This window comes from Sparus aurata, chromosome 13, assembly GCF_900880675.1.
Source record: "Sparus aurata chromosome 13, fSpaAur1.1, whole genome shotgun sequence".
NCBI classification, from domain to species: Eukaryota; Metazoa; Chordata; class Actinopteri; order Spariformes; family Sparidae; genus Sparus; species Sparus aurata.
The window spans coordinates 30,844,932-30,862,789 of record NC_044199.1 but is presented as its reverse complement, the minus strand read 5'-3'; the positions used below and the strand labels follow the sequence as shown (position 1 = coordinate 30,862,789).

At 43.2% G+C, this 17,858-nt stretch overlaps 1 protein-coding gene across 1 annotated transcript in view; it reads left to right on the top strand.

The window, feature by feature from the left end:
• Positions 1-17,494, top strand: part of LOC115593816 (polypeptide N-acetylgalactosaminyltransferase 10-like) — a 76,372-nt gene extending 58,878 nt beyond the window's left edge. Inside the window, exons 7-14 of the mRNA XM_030437505.1 lie at positions 2,202-2,319; positions 8,559-8,666; positions 11,699-11,920; positions 14,612-14,728; positions 15,093-15,242; positions 16,384-16,617; positions 16,790-16,948; positions 17,044-17,494. Of these exons, the coding sequence (XP_030293365.1) occupies positions 2,202-2,319; positions 8,559-8,666; positions 11,699-11,920; positions 14,612-14,728; positions 15,093-15,242; positions 16,384-16,548 (880 nt within the window). The 3' untranslated portion in view covers positions 16,549-16,617; positions 16,790-16,948; positions 17,044-17,494. The remainder of the gene's footprint in view (positions 1-2,201; positions 2,320-8,558; positions 8,667-11,698; positions 11,921-14,611; positions 14,729-15,092; positions 15,243-16,383; positions 16,618-16,789; positions 16,949-17,043) is intronic.
• The last annotated feature ends 364 nt before the right edge of the window (positions 17,495-17,858 follow it).

The following is a 17,858-nucleotide window of genomic DNA, read 5'->3' as shown; positions in this document are numbered from 1 at the left end:
CCTGCCGCCGACTTTCTGATGAAAAGCTCGTAACAGTGACGACCCGCGAGTGCGATTGTGATATTTCTGCACTTAGGAACAAAACATTTCTTTTTCGAGGATGAAAAGAGCTGTTGATTGATTGCCAACATCAGAGTCACATTTATGGGGTTAAAGTGAGGCCCCGTGGTGGAGAATGTTTGTTCCTTGCAAGACATCGAACAGAAATGCGTGTCTGCACCTGCTGGCCTTATTTTTCTGCCTCAGGTGTGCTGCAGCTACAATCAGCAAATACAACAGCTAACAAGCCCTGCACTCAGCAGCGAGGAGCCCGTCACAGCAGACAGAAGCCACAGTGCTCTGTAGTAGGTTAATTGGTTTGGCGCTGTTCAGAGCACTTTCATTATCTGGTAAGAAAAAGTGCCACCACGAATGCATGAACTCTGACTTACTGTTCGTAGATTGCTTGTTCTTATTCTGATTTTTTTTTTTCGTTCTCATTGCAACTTTGTTATCCTGCAGTTTTTAATAAGGTGGCCCCGGAAGGCTTATTGCTTTCTCATGTTTGAACAGCAGCTGTAGTCTTGTGACCCAGAGTCATACTAAACAACTCCAAGCCCCTCCAACCACTGCTGCATACCTTCCAGTGTAAACGATGGAGATTGTCAGGGGCTATAGAATGGCCAACCTTTAAAACCCCATCTTCCCTCAAAACTGCTGGCTAACTTCTACCTCTGGACGATAGAAAGCATCCCCGCATACTGATGTACAGTCTCCAGCTGCATCACAGCAGACAGCAGATCTGCAGTGAGTCACTAAAACGTCTCGGTGGATTTTTATGCTCCCCGCTCCCAAACCTGAGCGACACCCCTTGTTCCCCGTTGTATACATACTTTAAGTGTTTATGTGGGTGTTTTCAGGTGCCATCATTGGCAGGTGGACCGTTAAAGAAGTGCAGAACAGTAAAATGATGCAGGACTACAGTCTGCAGAGTGGAGGCAAGAGGACGAGCAAGTGAGACAGGAGGAAAAATGTCATTAAAGGGGAAAGTGGAAGCTTATTTCTTCTTCCTGGGACCTGTTTCAGCCAGTGGAGGGCTCGAGTGAGTGCAGTGATGAGACGCACATCCGGCCGGGTCGTCTGCATGTTGCATGGCAACCTCTGGGTTTGGTTTCCAGGCACCACGACACACACGAATTATAAGATCAGGAGATTGACGGGATAAATTACCAATGGGGAGCACAGCAGGAGAAAGAACTGGGAGAATCCTGCAAATATCAGTTGGCGGGTACGCTTCTACAGCATAACCCACTTTTCCACCTTCGCTCAATATCTTCAATTTGTTTCAACAATTGTCACTTTGCTAATATAGCCCCTATTTGTTACTTCCAGCGGAGCTTTCAAGAGGCAGCGGAGCAAAACAGAAGTCATGTAAATGCTTTGTAGAAATAGATTTTTGCTTCAGGAGTGATATGAGAAACTCCTGTGAGTGATTCATTTTGATCCTTTTTGGCAGTAAATAAATTCCAATGTTTCATCAGCGGTGTGCTCTCAGGTTGAATTTGAGTTAGTGGATATAGACCCAGTTAACGTGAAAAGTGTCTATTGGAGATTTTCCTTTTTCAACCATTTCAGTCATTGGGAAACATTCACATCTCTCTGTTCTTTCATATTCATGAAACATTTTTCAAAATTTCCAGTCCGACTATTTCTAATAATAATAATCTACTAATTCTTCTTCTGACTAATTGGTAGAAGCATACGTTTCAGTGTATTAATCATTTTTTTTATTTCACACCATGCTCAAAGCGGTGCTTTACTTCAAACCCCATTTACACGTGTGTTATATTTAGCTTTGCGAAAAAGCTTCATCCACAGTGTTTTGACACATAAAGGAAATCGGACGTTTCCAACACAAATCGTCAGGTCTGTAATCTTAGTTCTCTCTTGATGAACAGAAAGTTCATGTTTTATATATTTTGATGTTTCCATTGATGATTCGTGGTTGTTACCTTGGTTTCTCCATCTCCATCTGTCGTCCCTTAAGAGCTGAACGATGTGCAACAACTCGCATTTTTTGGTGAATAAGCGCGTAAATCTTTCATTGCAGGTGCGAAGACAAAAATAAACGCTGCAGCTCTTCCTGGGAATGGTTTTGTTTAAAGCGGTTGTACAAAAATGTTCTGCAAGCAGTGAGTCGGTGTGTTCTGTGTGTCCTACAGGTCACCGGTGATGGCAGGAGGACTGTTCGCTGTGGACAGGAAGTGGTTCTGGGAGCTGGGAGGATATGACACGGGTCTGGAGATCTGGGGAGGAGAACAGTACGAGATCTCCTTCAAGGTAAAAATGTTTGGAATTTGCTGCACTTGTATTTCCTGTAACGAGCCACCTTCTGCCACATTTTCAGCCCTTTGTCTTTATTCAGGATCGCCCACATCATTTTAATTAAATATCACCTTGATAATTAATGTTGTTTCCAAGAAATGGCATCATACCCTTTTCTTCTGGCTTCAGTCACATTCTCATGAGAGCATCATGAATATCTACGCTCAGGACGACCTTATTTCTTTAAAACAACAAGGACATTCTCTTTTTTTTGTCTTTGAGAGTCCTGCTCTGTTATTAATGGTCCCGTCTGACTGGATCCCTCCAGGTTCAGTGTCACAGCCACTGACAGACGGAGGCAGGGGCAGTTTGAGAAAATAGAGAAAGGATGTTCTTCTTTCTTTTTCCTCACTGTGTTTTCTATTAACCATGACCACAATCTTTCTGAGTTTTTGTGCCTAAACCTAGCAAAACGGCAGATCAGACTACAGACATATGAAATAGTTTAACTGTTGTCTTGACAGCTATTTAAAGACAGTGACAAACAATATTGTGGTGTCCTGGCTGGGGCTTTAGATCAGAAAATGTTCATATGGCTCCATTGAACCCAATCGACAAAATAAATGTTGACAATGTAGGTTTCGGCGCAACCACGATTAAGAGGAAAATGTCTCTTATGCTCTGTTTAGACACAAAAAATACAACACAAAAGATACTGTTTTTGCTTAAAATACCTGCTCCTGTCGCTACAAACATGGCTGGAAAACGTCCCAACAGCTCAAATGTTGAAATGCAGTCTTGAACAGTGGTCCCTGGCTTGGCAACAATATCCCCTAGCTGACCGTCCGCTCCACATACTTACATGAAAAGCAGCTTATACATATATACTAACTTGTAATTATGTGATATGACGGATGTGACAGGTAAACACATTTTTAAGCCATCATACATAAACGACGAATAGGTCCACTGCCAGTGACGCCCAAATCAATAACTCACCATCCCTGAAACAAAAGTACAGTTGCATTGCAGGCGTACCGGACCTTCATCATACACTCACAGTTTGGTGAGGTTCAGACAAACATTGTGGTTTCGGTTTAAACATCTGCCTTATCTCTGTAACTTAAGTTCTGTTATTCACGTGACGTATCTTTACTACGTTAGTAAGTTAAAGTAGCTCACAGTTAACCTTTGGATCCACACTGGATGCGAACAGTTGGTAACCTGACCGTCCAACCTGACCTCCTCTATATAGTAATATTTTGTTTCTCTTTATACTACTACACCTTACTGCACTCCTTTGCCTCTGAAATAATTCACAGTCACTAGAGGTCACTTTATAAGCTGCTTTCACAGTCGACCTATTTGTTGATTTTCTGATGAGGGTGGGCTGGTTGTTCTGATGCTGGCTGTGATTGAAAATGGCACAGACATCATGTAAGTTGACTTGACGTTAGGGGTGGTTCATCGGCCCAATTTCCCGATTCGATTCCGATTATTGAAGTCTCGATTCGATTACAAATCGATTTTCGATTATTAACGATTATCGATTCGATTTTCAATTATTAACGATTATTGATCTTCCATTTAACATCAGTCAGCTGCTGAATTATTTTACTTATCTTTTGAGTAACACCTCACAGCGCCTTCAATATTGTATAGTGTAACTGTAATATCAAAATTATTATGTTTTAATTTGTTTCAAATGTAGTGTTTCACTGTTGAAAGAAAGCTGCCAAGCTCAGCAGCCGGACTCATGTTAGAAGCATTGTTGGTGACGAGAACCAGGGCGTGTTTCTCTATTCCCCACTCGTCTGCCATTGCTTTGAGAAACTCACACATATTTGCGCTTGTCTAGCTATCATCCATAGCTTTCGCCTGAAGTACATAGGACATTAGCTTCCATTAACTGCTGACATAACGAGCTGTAATGGCAGTGGCGGTTCTAGACCAGTTTTAATAGGGGAGCCAGGGTTGGGGCCGCCTTTTTTGTTAGGGGGCACATACAACCTGGAAAAAAAGATAAATCCCTCATTCAGACAAAACAGTGTTTACAATTTCAGCAATTTTGATTGGGTAGTAAACTGCTGAGACACTTTATTTCTGCCTTTCCCTTCAAAACAAAATCTTTACTGATGCAGACTCCCTGTAGGGGGGGCCACAGGGGGGTCCAGACTCAGAGTTACGGGGGCACTGGCCCCTGTTGCCAAAAAAAAATCTTTTTTAAGATATAAGATTGTTTGACACTTCTGCCTGTAAATCAGCTCCTACATCAGAGGCGTTTGCGACAGCACCGTTACACATCGTGATGCAGAGTTGTTATTCCACCTTTACCCTGAAGTGTGAGGGATTTGGGGCAAAAAGGTGACGATGTCTGACATTGAAATCTTTGAGTGACAGACCTCGACTTACCCGGTCACGACCGAGGGCTCAGCCCGGCACGAGGACCTCTTATGTTTTAATACTGTTTTGACGCTTTTCATCTGATTTAAGTAATTACTGAGATAATATCCCGTACCAAGGTTATTATTTTGGCTGAGATTATCATACTATTAAATTTTGCTATCGGCGTGTGCCTAGCTGTGCCTCTTAAGTCTACTTTATTCCCTGAGATATTCAATTTAGTTTCCCTTTTATTAAGATCCCCATTAGCTGATACAGCGCAGACTGCCAGTCTCCTGAGGTGAGAAGATTAACGGGCTCTCATACTAATCCCTACGACCAAACTGCTGCTCCCACAGACAGCCAGGCCCTGCTCGCATGTGAAACACAATCACTTCATCCACTGGTACAGTCGGTCTAAAGCTCCATCCTGGTCGCACTGGTGTGAGAACATCAGGCATTTCCAGCTCACACAGCGAAATAATGTCAGCACATTCAGGCACAGAGAGGCAATATGACCCCTCATACAGAGAGAGAGAGGACAGTGCGAGGCTTAAAGCTGATGGCAGATTTTCCTTTTATTGCTCCGGCAGATTGGGGTTCCAGTTATGCAAACATTTCCCAGAGACAGAGCTGCTCTGGAGGCAGAAATAATTAAACCTCCATGGATGGACTTATTCCAAGTAAAAGTTAGGTAACTGGCAAACAGTTGGCAGAGGAGAACTTTTATTAAAGCATACATAAAGAAGAATTTTTTTAATAATTGCTGTAGAATTCAGAATATTGCTGGTGCTCCCATGATAATGCACTGGGATCAAACACCCTATGGCCAAAGAAAACTAACTGTATGATTAGTGCAAATAAAATATAAATGTAAACCATCTCATGGTTCAAGCTACAGGGGAGATTTGGGGAAAAGAGGTTAAAACAACAGAATGGGAAACGTGAACATCTCTTTTGTTAAGGAACCAAATGCAGACACAGAGAGAAACAGGCTGCGGCAGGAACAAAACATAAGCTGCAATCACCAAGCTGAACTCAAGAAATAAAGAGCCAAACACTAAACTACAAACCAGGTTAACACGAGGAACACAGAGCGCAAACTAATACGCAACACCCAAGAACAGAGACAGGACTGAGGAACAGAATGAGGGGAGACGCTAAACTTCGAGACTCTGGGACTGATTGACAAATTGAACACAGTTGAACGGTAATAAAAGGTAGCAAAAAGACAAACGCACAAAAGTGAACAAGCGAACAAAATGTGAGACGCTTTCAACAGGAAATAACTCAACTGGAACCAAAAAAAAACATTCAAAAACTGGATGTGCAAAATTGCTGGTGGTCTGGGTTTTAGGACTCATTCCTGCAGAACTCGTGTTTTCACTCCCGTCACTTCAAGGCCAAGTTCACCTGGGTCGCGGTATAGACAGTGTAGATTAATGTACATAGCTAGCTAACTGGCTCATTTACGAGCCATACCTGGTTACTCTGCTGGAAAAACCAGCATAGACCAGCACCAAAACACAACATATGCCGGTCTTGCTGGTGACTTATGCTATGCTGATTTTTCCAGCAGGGTACCCTCAGTGTTTCTGTATGAGACTGCATTAATTCTACGTCAGAAGTCTTTTGCCTCACTTTTTTGAAAAGATAGGAGCGACTCCAACTTAAGCTTTTTAGTCAGTCGTTGATTTATTGTTTCTCTTGGACTAAATGTGGATTATTGGATGAGTTAATCCTTTACTGTTGGCCAGATGTAGGCCTACATATGTGACTCCATACATTTACATTTAGGGCATTTAGCAGGTGCTTTTGTCCAAAGCACCTTACGGTAATTCATGCATACATTCATACACTGATGGTGCCATGCAAGGTACCGACCAGCACATCAGGAGCAGTTTGGGGTTTCTGCCCGAGGACATGCAGACGATGGGAATCGAACCAGTGCCCTTCCGATAACAAGACGCTGGCTCTACCCCTGAGCCACAGATAGAGTTGATAGTATCTCTGTTTCTGGTGCAGCATTGTGTGGATCTGTGTTTGAGAGTGAATAATGCTCTGCTGGTGTTGTGTGTGTGTGTGGTTCTGACTTGCTTGGAGTTTTGCTCTAGAATACTTTGTTGGCGACCCCTGCATACTGATGTTTGTGTACGCCCCTTGAGCTGGTGCAATGCATTTGATTGATTTACTGTCTGTAGATTTTTGTAGAACAAGCGAGATACTGTAACTGCAGGTGCTGTACTGGGTTATCTTCATGCCCTGGTGAAATAGTTCACCCCCCTGGTTGATACTGTATATGTATCTGTTGTTTAAAGATTGATGTGGGAGCCGATAGTAACATTAAAAACATTAAGTCCATGTTGCGTCTGGACATTTATGGCTGCCGGCCTTTGGTTGCGCCATTGTTATTCGTGTACTGGCAGCAAACACATGACCGGAGCCACTGACACACACTTCATACTGAACGGTTTGCATTTCTGTTTTATTTATCGAAAGAGCACCAATAGAAAACAACTCCAGCTTTGGTTGCACTTTCAGTCGATACTGGGTTTTTGTCTTGCAGCCATGTTTTATTCACGCAGCTGGAGTGAATTGTGTTGTTCGGCAGTTTTTCTCCATCAGCTGAGCTGTGTATACTCGCGGGACCTGAGTCATCTGCAGCAGACCAGAGAGACGGAGGTTGTGCTGCAGTGACAATGATGTCAACACGGGGTCATGAGGACTTGGTTGGCTGGTTACGTCTGGATGGTTTAATCGCTGAATGTCCGTTGGTGCTTGAAATTATTCCCCTGCGGTGAGTTGTTCCTGTAACAGTACGGATACTGTAGCATGAAGTCAGGTCATAGCAGGCCGAACTGCCTTTCTGCCACTGTCTGTTTACAGCCTTGAGTCACGTATGAGGATTTCATGTCCCGATCGTCTTGTCTCAGCAGCTTCAGCCTGCCTCTCACCGTCAAACAGCAGAATATTAAAGGACCTAACAGAAATAATTTAGAAGCCCGCGCTTTCTTTCTTCCCCGTACTTGGCTTGTTTGTTTTCATGTTTAAATCCAGCTTTTCATTTCCCCCCTCTTTTCATTTTGCCATTGTCTTCAAAACAAAAACCTCTTTTTTCCATCTCGCCTGCTGTCTCTAAGTCTTCCCCTTTCTTCCACATCCTCCTCAGCGCCTCCCGTTCCTTCTCGAGGTTTATTTTTCAACACGGCGAGCCAAGAAAGAGAATCATGACTGTTGTATTCATTATAGTTGAGGGATTAAAAATGAGGAGCCGCTGCTCTGTTATGTGAGATAGACAGGGGCAGGGGGAAAAAAAAAAGAGATGCAACCGCTATGAAGGAAGGTTTATTTTCATTTAACACAGGCACATTAGGGCGCCTCACAGTGTGTTTAAATCTCCTGCGAGTTCAGGATTTCAAAGGACGGCTCACCTTATTTTCCTGGAAAGATTTAGCAGTTGTTTAAAGAAACCGTGCTAATGAGTTAACCGAGCAGCTCGGTTTGTCTCTGACTGACACCGCTGCTCAGGTGAAGTCGGGTCACCGTCGTACCATAATAAGCTGTTGGTGTCTTCTCTTCTTCCCCCACTTTTCTGCCATTTCCTCTTTATTGCCTTTCCCTCTGCATCCACTCCTTTCTCCTCTTAGTCTCAGAGGATTTCTAAGCCTGTTAGAACCATCGCACTTCATGCCTCTTTTTTCCCCCTAATCATCAGCCTCCTGCTCATCTCCTTGATCGTCTCCTTACTTCACCTTCCCACAACTTTTCTGCCTTTGAATGTTAAGACAGACAAAAGCTTCTAAATGCAAAAGAGATTCATCCTTTAAAGTAACCCTCTCCCTCTCTCTCTCTGTGTGTGTGTCTCTCTGCAGGTGTGGATGTGCGGTGGTCGGATGGAGGACATCCCTTGCTCCAGGGTAGGACACATCTACAGGAAGTACGTCCCCTACAAGGTCCCCGGTGGGATCAGCCTGGCAAAGGTAATTCTTCACGCCGTGTGCCTTTACGGTTCATGGCGAAGCACAATGCAGCAGATCAGTCACGGATTTTCTGTATTCTTCAGCAGTCTGACACAGGGGTTCAGTGTCAGGACTGTGCTGTCACATCACCTGTGTCACATCGGAGTCGCAACACAACAATGAATTACATGATATTGGAAGTAAATAGGAATCAGTGAGACTGACAGCGGGTCCGATCAGAGAATAATAGATCTGTTTTTGCTGTTCAAAGGCAGATCATATGCGCTGTAATCACGTACAGATTGTACATCTGCTGTCCACCGGTCCTGTGAGCTCCACCAGAAACAGTGTTTGATGCACAGCGAGGGAAGTGAGTGAACCACAGATCAGAAAGGACAAATACATGTCAGACAGCGGTCTGGATAAATCAAACGACAGCAGTGTCAGTTTGGGTTGATCAGACAAAGAGTGTTGCATCATGGGACGAAGACAGGCCAAAACCCAGACCACACAAAGATCCACACTGGGACTATATACAGGGTTCGTACGGGTGCTTGAAATCCTTGAAAGTGCTTGGATTTCAATGTTGTGTTTTCAAGGTCTGAAAAGTGCTTGGATTTTAGTTTAAGTGCTTGAAAGTGCTTGACATTATAACTCTGTGTCTTTCACAAAATTGGGATCAGACTGGATAATTAATTTCTGAAGTTTTTGCTGTTATAAAATATGATTTTAGATGTTTACAGCATGATACAATGTACATAGCTGTGATAAAAAGTGAAGAAAAAAAATCACAAGTATATATATTCCCTTAGATACGTATTTCACCCCAGCAATAAGGTGCTGGAAAATCTTTAAAATGAAACCTTAAAAGTGCTTGAGAAGTGCTTGAATTTGACCTTGAAAAAAGTGTACGAGCCCTGTATATAACACTGTACAAAATGTGACCGGAAACCACTTAATTAAAAAGCAACGACTATTAGTTTTATATTCCATGTCCGCTACAGTCGGATGGATCTAAGAATATACCAGCATCTTCATAATGCACTTCAACGACTGAGGGTCCAGAAAAAAAAAATAAGTTTCAAGGATCTGTGTCCTGCTTTCTGGTGACTGTTAAATAATGTAAATAACAAATAAGTGAAGTTCGCTGCAATAACATTTTTATGTTGATGAGTGATGTCGTTGCGACCACCGCGATATGTACAGAAAGGTTGATTTGGCAGATTTTACAAAACTCGTGTCACTCACTGAGGACGAGGCACAAAAGTACAGTACAGGCTGCACGGTGCCAGAAACCAGTTGTGCTAAATCAAAGAGGCGTTTTTTGAAACACAGGAGAATTGTGACCCTTGTGACAGTCAAAACTAATACCACAAAGGTTCAGACATTCCACGGGATCTTCCACTTCCTGTTATGCATTCCAATATTGTCCCTTTTGTCACAATTATCCAAAAATGGATGAGAACGCCTGACACACACAGACAGGTGGGAACATGTGATATACAGCAGTCAGTATCAAATTACTTAAATCTGGAGCAACATAAACCTCCCTGTGAGATGTTACTCGACTGCTTCATTCGGCTTTTACTGGAACTGCAGAGCTCCTCCAGGACGACAACACATCGCATCGTATATATATACTACATCAGTAGTTCCTCTTAATTGCATCGCTCTTTAAAAAAAGCTCTTATTAGTCACATTTCTTGATTAAACAACCAATAAGTGAAGCAAAATCCAATTACGCTGTTGCAAAATGACATCTTATAAGCCAAACTGGTTTAACTTTATTAGTATTCGGTAGTAATTACACATCGGGCTCCCCAGCATTTAAATCACGGTAAAAACAAAAGCATGTTTTGCTTTCCTGCTCACTTGAAATATGGCTTGAATGAATTTCAGCTCTGGAAATATTAAGCCACAGGAGGACGGAGAGTTGTCGTCTGTTTCCTGCATATACATGCACACGCCGACACACACAAACGCACACAGGAAAACAACTTGTGCGTCCTTGAACTGTGACAGCACTGTGTGTGACTGAATGCATCGGCTAACGAGGAAGAGTGGGTGAACTTCTGTCTTGATAGGCACAGGCTCATAAATAGACAAACCCACATAAACACCACATGCACACACACACACACACACACTGTACAGTTACACGCACCCGAGCGTCATCGTTGCTGGTCTTTAAGTGGTGCAGTATAACAAATTGCAGCATTTTTGTTTCCCGCGTCCTCCACTAAGTACTCTCCTCTTTCTCCTCTATGCACTGGGGCACTTTACAGTCAGCTCAGCCTCCACCAACAAAAGGACCACCGGACGAGAGGCAGCACAACGCAGCCTATCCGCTACCTGCGACTTATAGTCTTTGCAGGTGTTACTTTGAGGAATGAGCTTAAGATTCTTTGTTCCTTGTATTCTTCAAAAGTGCCTACATGGAATGAGAAATTGTCCAAAGCGCTAAATCACCTGGTGAGAAGCTGAGCGCCCATTGATTATGTATGCCTCTGCCTCAGCCTGAAAGCTGGCTCGGTTTGGATCAGTGTGCGTTTGAAAAGGCGCCGTCCTTTGTTTGATTTTTTATTCACACCAGCAGTCTTTAAACAGGACCTCGGAGGAATGCTGATGGCTCTGAATCGGCCTGATTGTGCAGATAAAGGAGGGAGTTTGCATAAACGTCCCTGTTCTCTGCGCGTAATCGAAATGGCGGTTTCATTATCGTGGTTTTTACCTTTCTCTCTTTTTACTGAGGAGCTTCAGCACTCCAACTGAAACGGCGTTCATGGAGATCAAGATCGTGTTGCTTTTGTGTTTGGTAAATCTTGATGCTCTTGCTGGCTGAGATCAATCTGTGGCACTACCAACAGACAATGTTCACGTTCACGTTCACACACTGGTCCATCGTGGTTCAACAAGATCACCCTCACTGCCAGCAACTGAGTGCGGGATATTGTGTTTATTTGACGGAGGCTCATAGGCATTCTGGGAGACTTAACAAATGCAAGCTGGACGAGACTATCCGGCTGAGCCTCTTTCCTTGAATTTGCTTTCAGAATCTGAAGCGCGTGGCGGAGGTGTGGATGGACGAATACGCCGAGTACGTCTACCAGCGTCGACCCGAGTACCGCCACCTGTCGGCGGGAGACATGACGGCCCAGAAGGAGCTGAGGAACCGCCTCAACTGCAAGAACTTCAAGTGGTTCATGAGCGAGGTGGCCTGGGATCTGCCCAAACACTACCCGCCGGTGGAGCCTCCCGCTGCAGCGTGGGGAGAGGTAAGGACCGGTTCATGGAATTGTTTTGATAAGTGTGGGGAGATTAGGTCCGTCATAGATTCGCATTTCGACAGAAGATATGAGAGTTATACACAGATTTGAAAATGTTTATGTGCACCCATAACAACAGTAAACAAACAGCAAAAAAACATGTTACCTTGTTATATTATTCTTACTTGTCAATACAAAAATGATGCTACATGGATCAGACCTTGGTTTTTGAATGCACCGATGGGAGCCGGACCTTCTGGAGGAATAAACACCTGGAGTCCTGAATGTTTCTGCTCCGATCTGGAGCAGTTTACCGACAGGCGGAGAGCTCAGAGATGACTTTTTAACTTTTGGGGTTCAACAGTGGATGTATCTTCACTCCTGTTTATCAACCTGACTGCGGCAGTGGTCCGCGGAGATGACCTCCATCGTCGGGTGTTTGTGTTCTGTGATGTTGACCCCCGAAATGTACTTTACTTCATGAACGTCACGTTACAGAGAGGAGACGGGAAGAAGAAGAGAGAGCACCAGAGTCTCTGCTGAGTGCTGAGTTTAGTAATCGACTTAAGTTGAAAACATAAAAAAACACCGCTCGCTAGTGCAAAGTGAATGTTAAATAAAGTAACACAAATTATCCCATGGTCCAACTGCTAATTGGTGGAATCTGCTTTGCTGGTTGTGGAAACACTGTGACATGATTACAGCACAAATATTCACACACAAGCTGATGGTTTGACAGTTTATGCATGATATGTCACATGATATACGTCCGTCCTCACTCTCTGGCTCTCTCCCCCGAGACAGTTTCGGGAAAATGTAAAAACACAACTCAAAAATATATGGATAAGAAAGGTCTTGTATTTTTAGACATTTTAATGCACAGAACTTTGATGTTATATCTTGAACCACATCAGAAAACCAAAAGTTATTCGCCCAGCGCATTTAATCATTTCAGAGATGTAGTGTATGTGCTCTGATTCACACCTGACTGACAGGCGCACGGAAGAACGAAGAAATCTGATAAAAAAAAAAGGTGATGAACTCGAGTTTCACCCACTTATAAAGGTCCTACCTACTTTTTATATAAGAAATAATGAAAACTGTTGAAAGAAAAGTGAGAGGAATAAAATTATCAAAGGAAGAGGAGCGGGAATTGAAAAAAAGCGACTGCTCTTCAGCTCCTTAACCAATGTTTAAACAGTGTTTCCATCCTTTGTTTGAATGTCAGCGGTTTCCGTTTCCTCTCAAAGTCTCTGAAAAACTTCTATATTGCCTGAAGGCTCCTTCAACAACTCAACGAAACAGGTTGAAATGAGCCATTCTTTGTGATATTATCATTAATATATTCAGAACCCAGGCATGGGAGCACAGCATTCACAGATCTATGCGTGTGTCAATGGGTCATGCATCGCAATTGTATAATCATTGATAAAATTGCCCGTATGAATCATATTCAAGGCTACATTATGTGCCAAGACAATGGATCGAGTGGATTGGAACAAGTTGTGCGGCGATGTGTACGTAGCACCAACACTGAATGATGTTATAAAGGGATCTTGATACAAAGGTGACAATGTCATGTTCAATTCAACACCGATTTCAGCTTCCAAAGCTCAGACTGGTGTTTCATTTTTAATACGTCAAATATCTGGGAGGTGTGTGCACGGAGCTGGAGATCGTAATCCCCAGTGGAAGCAACAGAACAGAAACCATGATGAAACATGTTGGCAATAACAGGGTGTTTTGGCTTCTCCTCCTGCATGGGGTGCACGCCAAGGGGACAAACCGAAAACACTGAACTGCTGTGGGATCAAACAGCCAACCGATATGAAATGGAGCTGTTCAGATGTGCAGTAAAGGTCCAGCGTGTTGGATTTATGGGCAGAAATGTAGTGTTCAGCATGTATGTAATGTTAGTGTATAATTGCCTGAAAGAAAGAATCATCGCAGCTTCGTGTCCTTAGATTAAATCGCTCTGTAAATTAAAGGTTGCGTTCAAATTGTCCGCACTTCAGCGCGCTTGTAGACCGGCAGACTTCGCAGGAAGATGGAGAGTCTTGAGGGCGGTCCAAACCCACAATTTATCCAGTCCACAGGGGCTCTCAAGTGGACTTTCTGCAGACTTTACTGATTTACTTATGCAACATTCATCCTGATACGGTCGTGAACGTTGTACAACTTATAATGAATGTGTAAAACAAGACCTTACTTGAATCGTGGAGGCCAGAAATAATATTCATAATAAGCACATCATTATACAGAAATATGTGGGAGTAAAGGTTACAGAGGTAATGAGATATATTGCATTAGTGTATTCTTTAGGCCCGCCCTTCAGTAGCTTATATATTTGCCTTGCAGTCTCACACACTTGTGATGACAGTGAACGCATCACGTCACAAAGCCTGAAGACTGAGGAGGAGGGTGGAGATTTGGATGCAGCCTGAAATGCTCATTCTGCATTGTTGCACGGCCATTTGTCTACAGTAGGCCAGGGTGGACAAATAAGTTGTACAGTCGCAAGCAACAGAAATTTAAATCTAGGTCACAATACATACGATTTCAGATTTGCAGCTCTTGAAGGCTTTTCATCCGGCCATGAATTATGCAATATCTGATGGGGCATGCACTTCAACTGTCAAAGACTCCCTGTTTTTGTGACTCCATGTCCTTTTTTTTTTTTTTAATGTGCGTGTTCTGTAGATAAGGAACGTGGGGAGCGGGATGTGCATGGAGATCAAACACTTTGTGTCCGGGAGCCCCATCCGCCTGGAGAGCTGCGTGAAAGGACGGGGCGAGGTGGCCTGGAGTCATGGACAGGTGAGGGTCATCCGTCACATTTTCTCCAGTAAAATGTCACCCTGAGCTCTCAATAGCCCCACGTGGGAGGTCTTTTGTACAACACCGCCTTCATGCTTTATGGCTGGAGTGCTGTGCTGAATATGTTTCATCTGAAAGGAGCGTGACACATGACCCTGCTCAAACAGAGGTTAATGGTTTTCCCATCAGCCAGTTGTTTCATAACCGTACATTTACGGTTTTACATTTGCCTCGTACCCTGAATCTGAAAAAGGAGGGCTCCACATTGAAACTCTTTGATGGCACAAAAATGATAGAAACTTCAGGAAGAGCAGGAGGAGGTTTAAAGGTGCGATGCGTGTTAAAGTCGGCACCCTCTCTGCAGGTGTTAACGTTCGGCTGGAGGGAGGATATCCGGGTGGGCGACCCCATGCACACGAGGAAGGTGTGCTTCGATGCCGTGTCCCACAACAGCCTCGTCACCCTGTACGACTGTCACGGCATGAAGGGGAACCAGCTGTGGCGCTACAGGAAGGTACGGTGGCGGAAAGCGGAGAGTTGGGAGCTCACGACGTGTAGAAAGTGGCGGTCTTTGCGGCTGCTTCCTCTTTTCAGCCGTACGGTTGCGCTGCTGTTTTGATTTCTCTGGTCGGCGTCATCATCTGAGGCAAATTATGATTCATTTTAACATAACGGTGACCATCTGTTGAAAATCTAATGAAATGAATTTGAGGGAGTATTGAGGGATGCATGCACAGACGTTGCACGGTATAAAACACAGACTTTTCTTAGACTTAAGGCTACTCGCTCACCTAATGTATGAAAGACATTTTATTTTTTTTTCCAAGGTTGAAAAACAGAAAAAACGCATCCTTGTGCTTTATCATTACATTGAATAGAAGAAAAAGTCCAAACATCTTTCCTGAGATCCAAAGAAAGAGCCGTACATGGCGGCTGTTATTTGAAAGCGAAGACCCCATTAGGAGGCGTCTTGATGAACCCTGTTGACTTCATCCATTCAGTGAAAGAGTTTTACTTTTCAAAAGTAAACATAAAGGACGCAGAAAGATGGTGCAGCACTTAATGAAAAGATGTCTCCTTTTATGACATCAGTTACTCACCAGAAAGGTTTTGTTTTTTTTCTCATGTCAAGTCAATTTTATTTATTCTTCCCAGAAACAGACATCACTATTTGCCTCAACTGGTTTTACAATCTGCTCAGCATACCACACTGTCTGTCCTTCATCCCTTCATTCAGATACAGAAAGACTCAGCAAGAGCAAACGAGGAGCGACTCAAATGAGAGATTAGAAAAGAAAAAAAGACACATTTTAGACAAATGCATGACGAGATGTGTTGGTTTTTGAAGACTGTAGAGTGAGATGCAAAGACATCCAAATCAAATCCAACTTAGAATGTTTTTTTTTTTGTCCATGATAATCAGGAATCAGGAGGGAACCTTTTAAATGGACTTTTGGCACAAAATGGAAAATGTATAAGTTAAATCTTGACCTCATGACATTTCCCCATGCAGATTCTTGTCAAATTCAAAATGATCAGGTTTTAGAAATAAGTGTGAAATCGTTTTTTTTTGTTCTTTCTTATTCTTTATCAAGAGTGTAAACTTGTATCAAGAAGAAAATGTCTCCAATGTCTCTTTACTCCGTTTCCTGCAGGACAAGAGTCTGTATCACCCGGTCAGTAACAGCTGTATCGACAGCAGCCCGAGCGAGCGGCGGGTCTTCATGAACACGTGCGACCCGTCCTCTCTCAGCCAGCAGTGGCTGTTTGAGAGAACCAACTCCACCGTGCTGGATCACTTCAACCAGGGCGCCAACTGAGGCCACTGGACGGTGACTTCGGCGTCTTCCAAAGAAACAGATCATGAACCAATGGTCACCTTTGATGAGGTGAATAATACAGTACTCATGTTAATTTTAGCCTGTTTTGTCAGGAACAGAATTGGGCCTTAATTTGATGTCAAATGCATCGTGGCATTATTATATTAATAGAACAAACCTCGCTTTGTCTGAGCTGCTGTAAGCTGTCCACTGACTTGGCCGCTGTTCCTCTGTTGTCCAGATAAAGAGCAACAAGTGAAAAACGTGCTGCTTGTGAAAACATTCCCCCGTGGTACAGCAGTGATCCAGTGCGCTGGCTGTGAGAGCTGAAGAGTTGGTCGGACCACACGACAACATCCGGAATCCAATCGTACAGCGTGAGCTCGTGATGAGGACGGAGGTAAACAAAAGACATGCCAGCCTGAGCAGCGACTGAAGTTTGCTTTTCTTCAAAACGCCGATTTAATTCACCCTGCCTATGTTGTTCTTTCGCAGGGAGGGAGAATCGCGGTGAAATCTGAAGCTCTTACAGACTGAAGCTTGGACGTCAAGAACTTTGAAGAATGCCAAGACGCTCCTGCCTTTCGTTGTCAGTTTAAATCTGCCAAACAAACTCTGCTGGATTCAACGGATTCTCTCCCCTTTTTGCCTCTTACCTTCATGTCTTTTTCAACTGTTGCCTTATCAATTCCAGCGATGGGAAAATAACCTGCTGTATCTGTTCATCTGAGGTACCAAAACACAATATGCTGACAACGCCGTATGTTGGACTTTTTTGGGAGCTGTTAAGAAAACATTATTTCTGTACAGTGCGCTGATGCATTGCAAGGATTTGCCTTTTACTGACGGATCAAAAATCCTGTACAAAATTATCTTTAAAGTGTAAATATACATAGTACATATATTTTTCTACTGAGTAATAAAGTGACGTAATGACACAAGTCTCCTTCTGTCTCATGATGCTGTCTCAAGTTTTTCACTTCAATGCTTGGAGTGTTTTGTGCCATCTCACGAGTTACAGGTAAAACACCTTCACACTTTGATTAAATATATTCCTTAAAGTATTGTGGGAAATATGTTTCTTTAGTAGGGATATTCTACATGTGAGAACTGAATGCAAAGTAAAACTGAGTGTTTTGTTCCAGCGTGTAACTTGCAGTTGCAAGCGTATTTTAAAAGGGCTTCTTTTTTTACATGGCGGCAGCATTTTACATTTAATTTCATTACAACCAGGATCACCTTTCCACATTGGTGCAAAGGTACAGACAGCGAATGTAAGTGCTTCCAATTTTACAAGGTCAACTACAGTA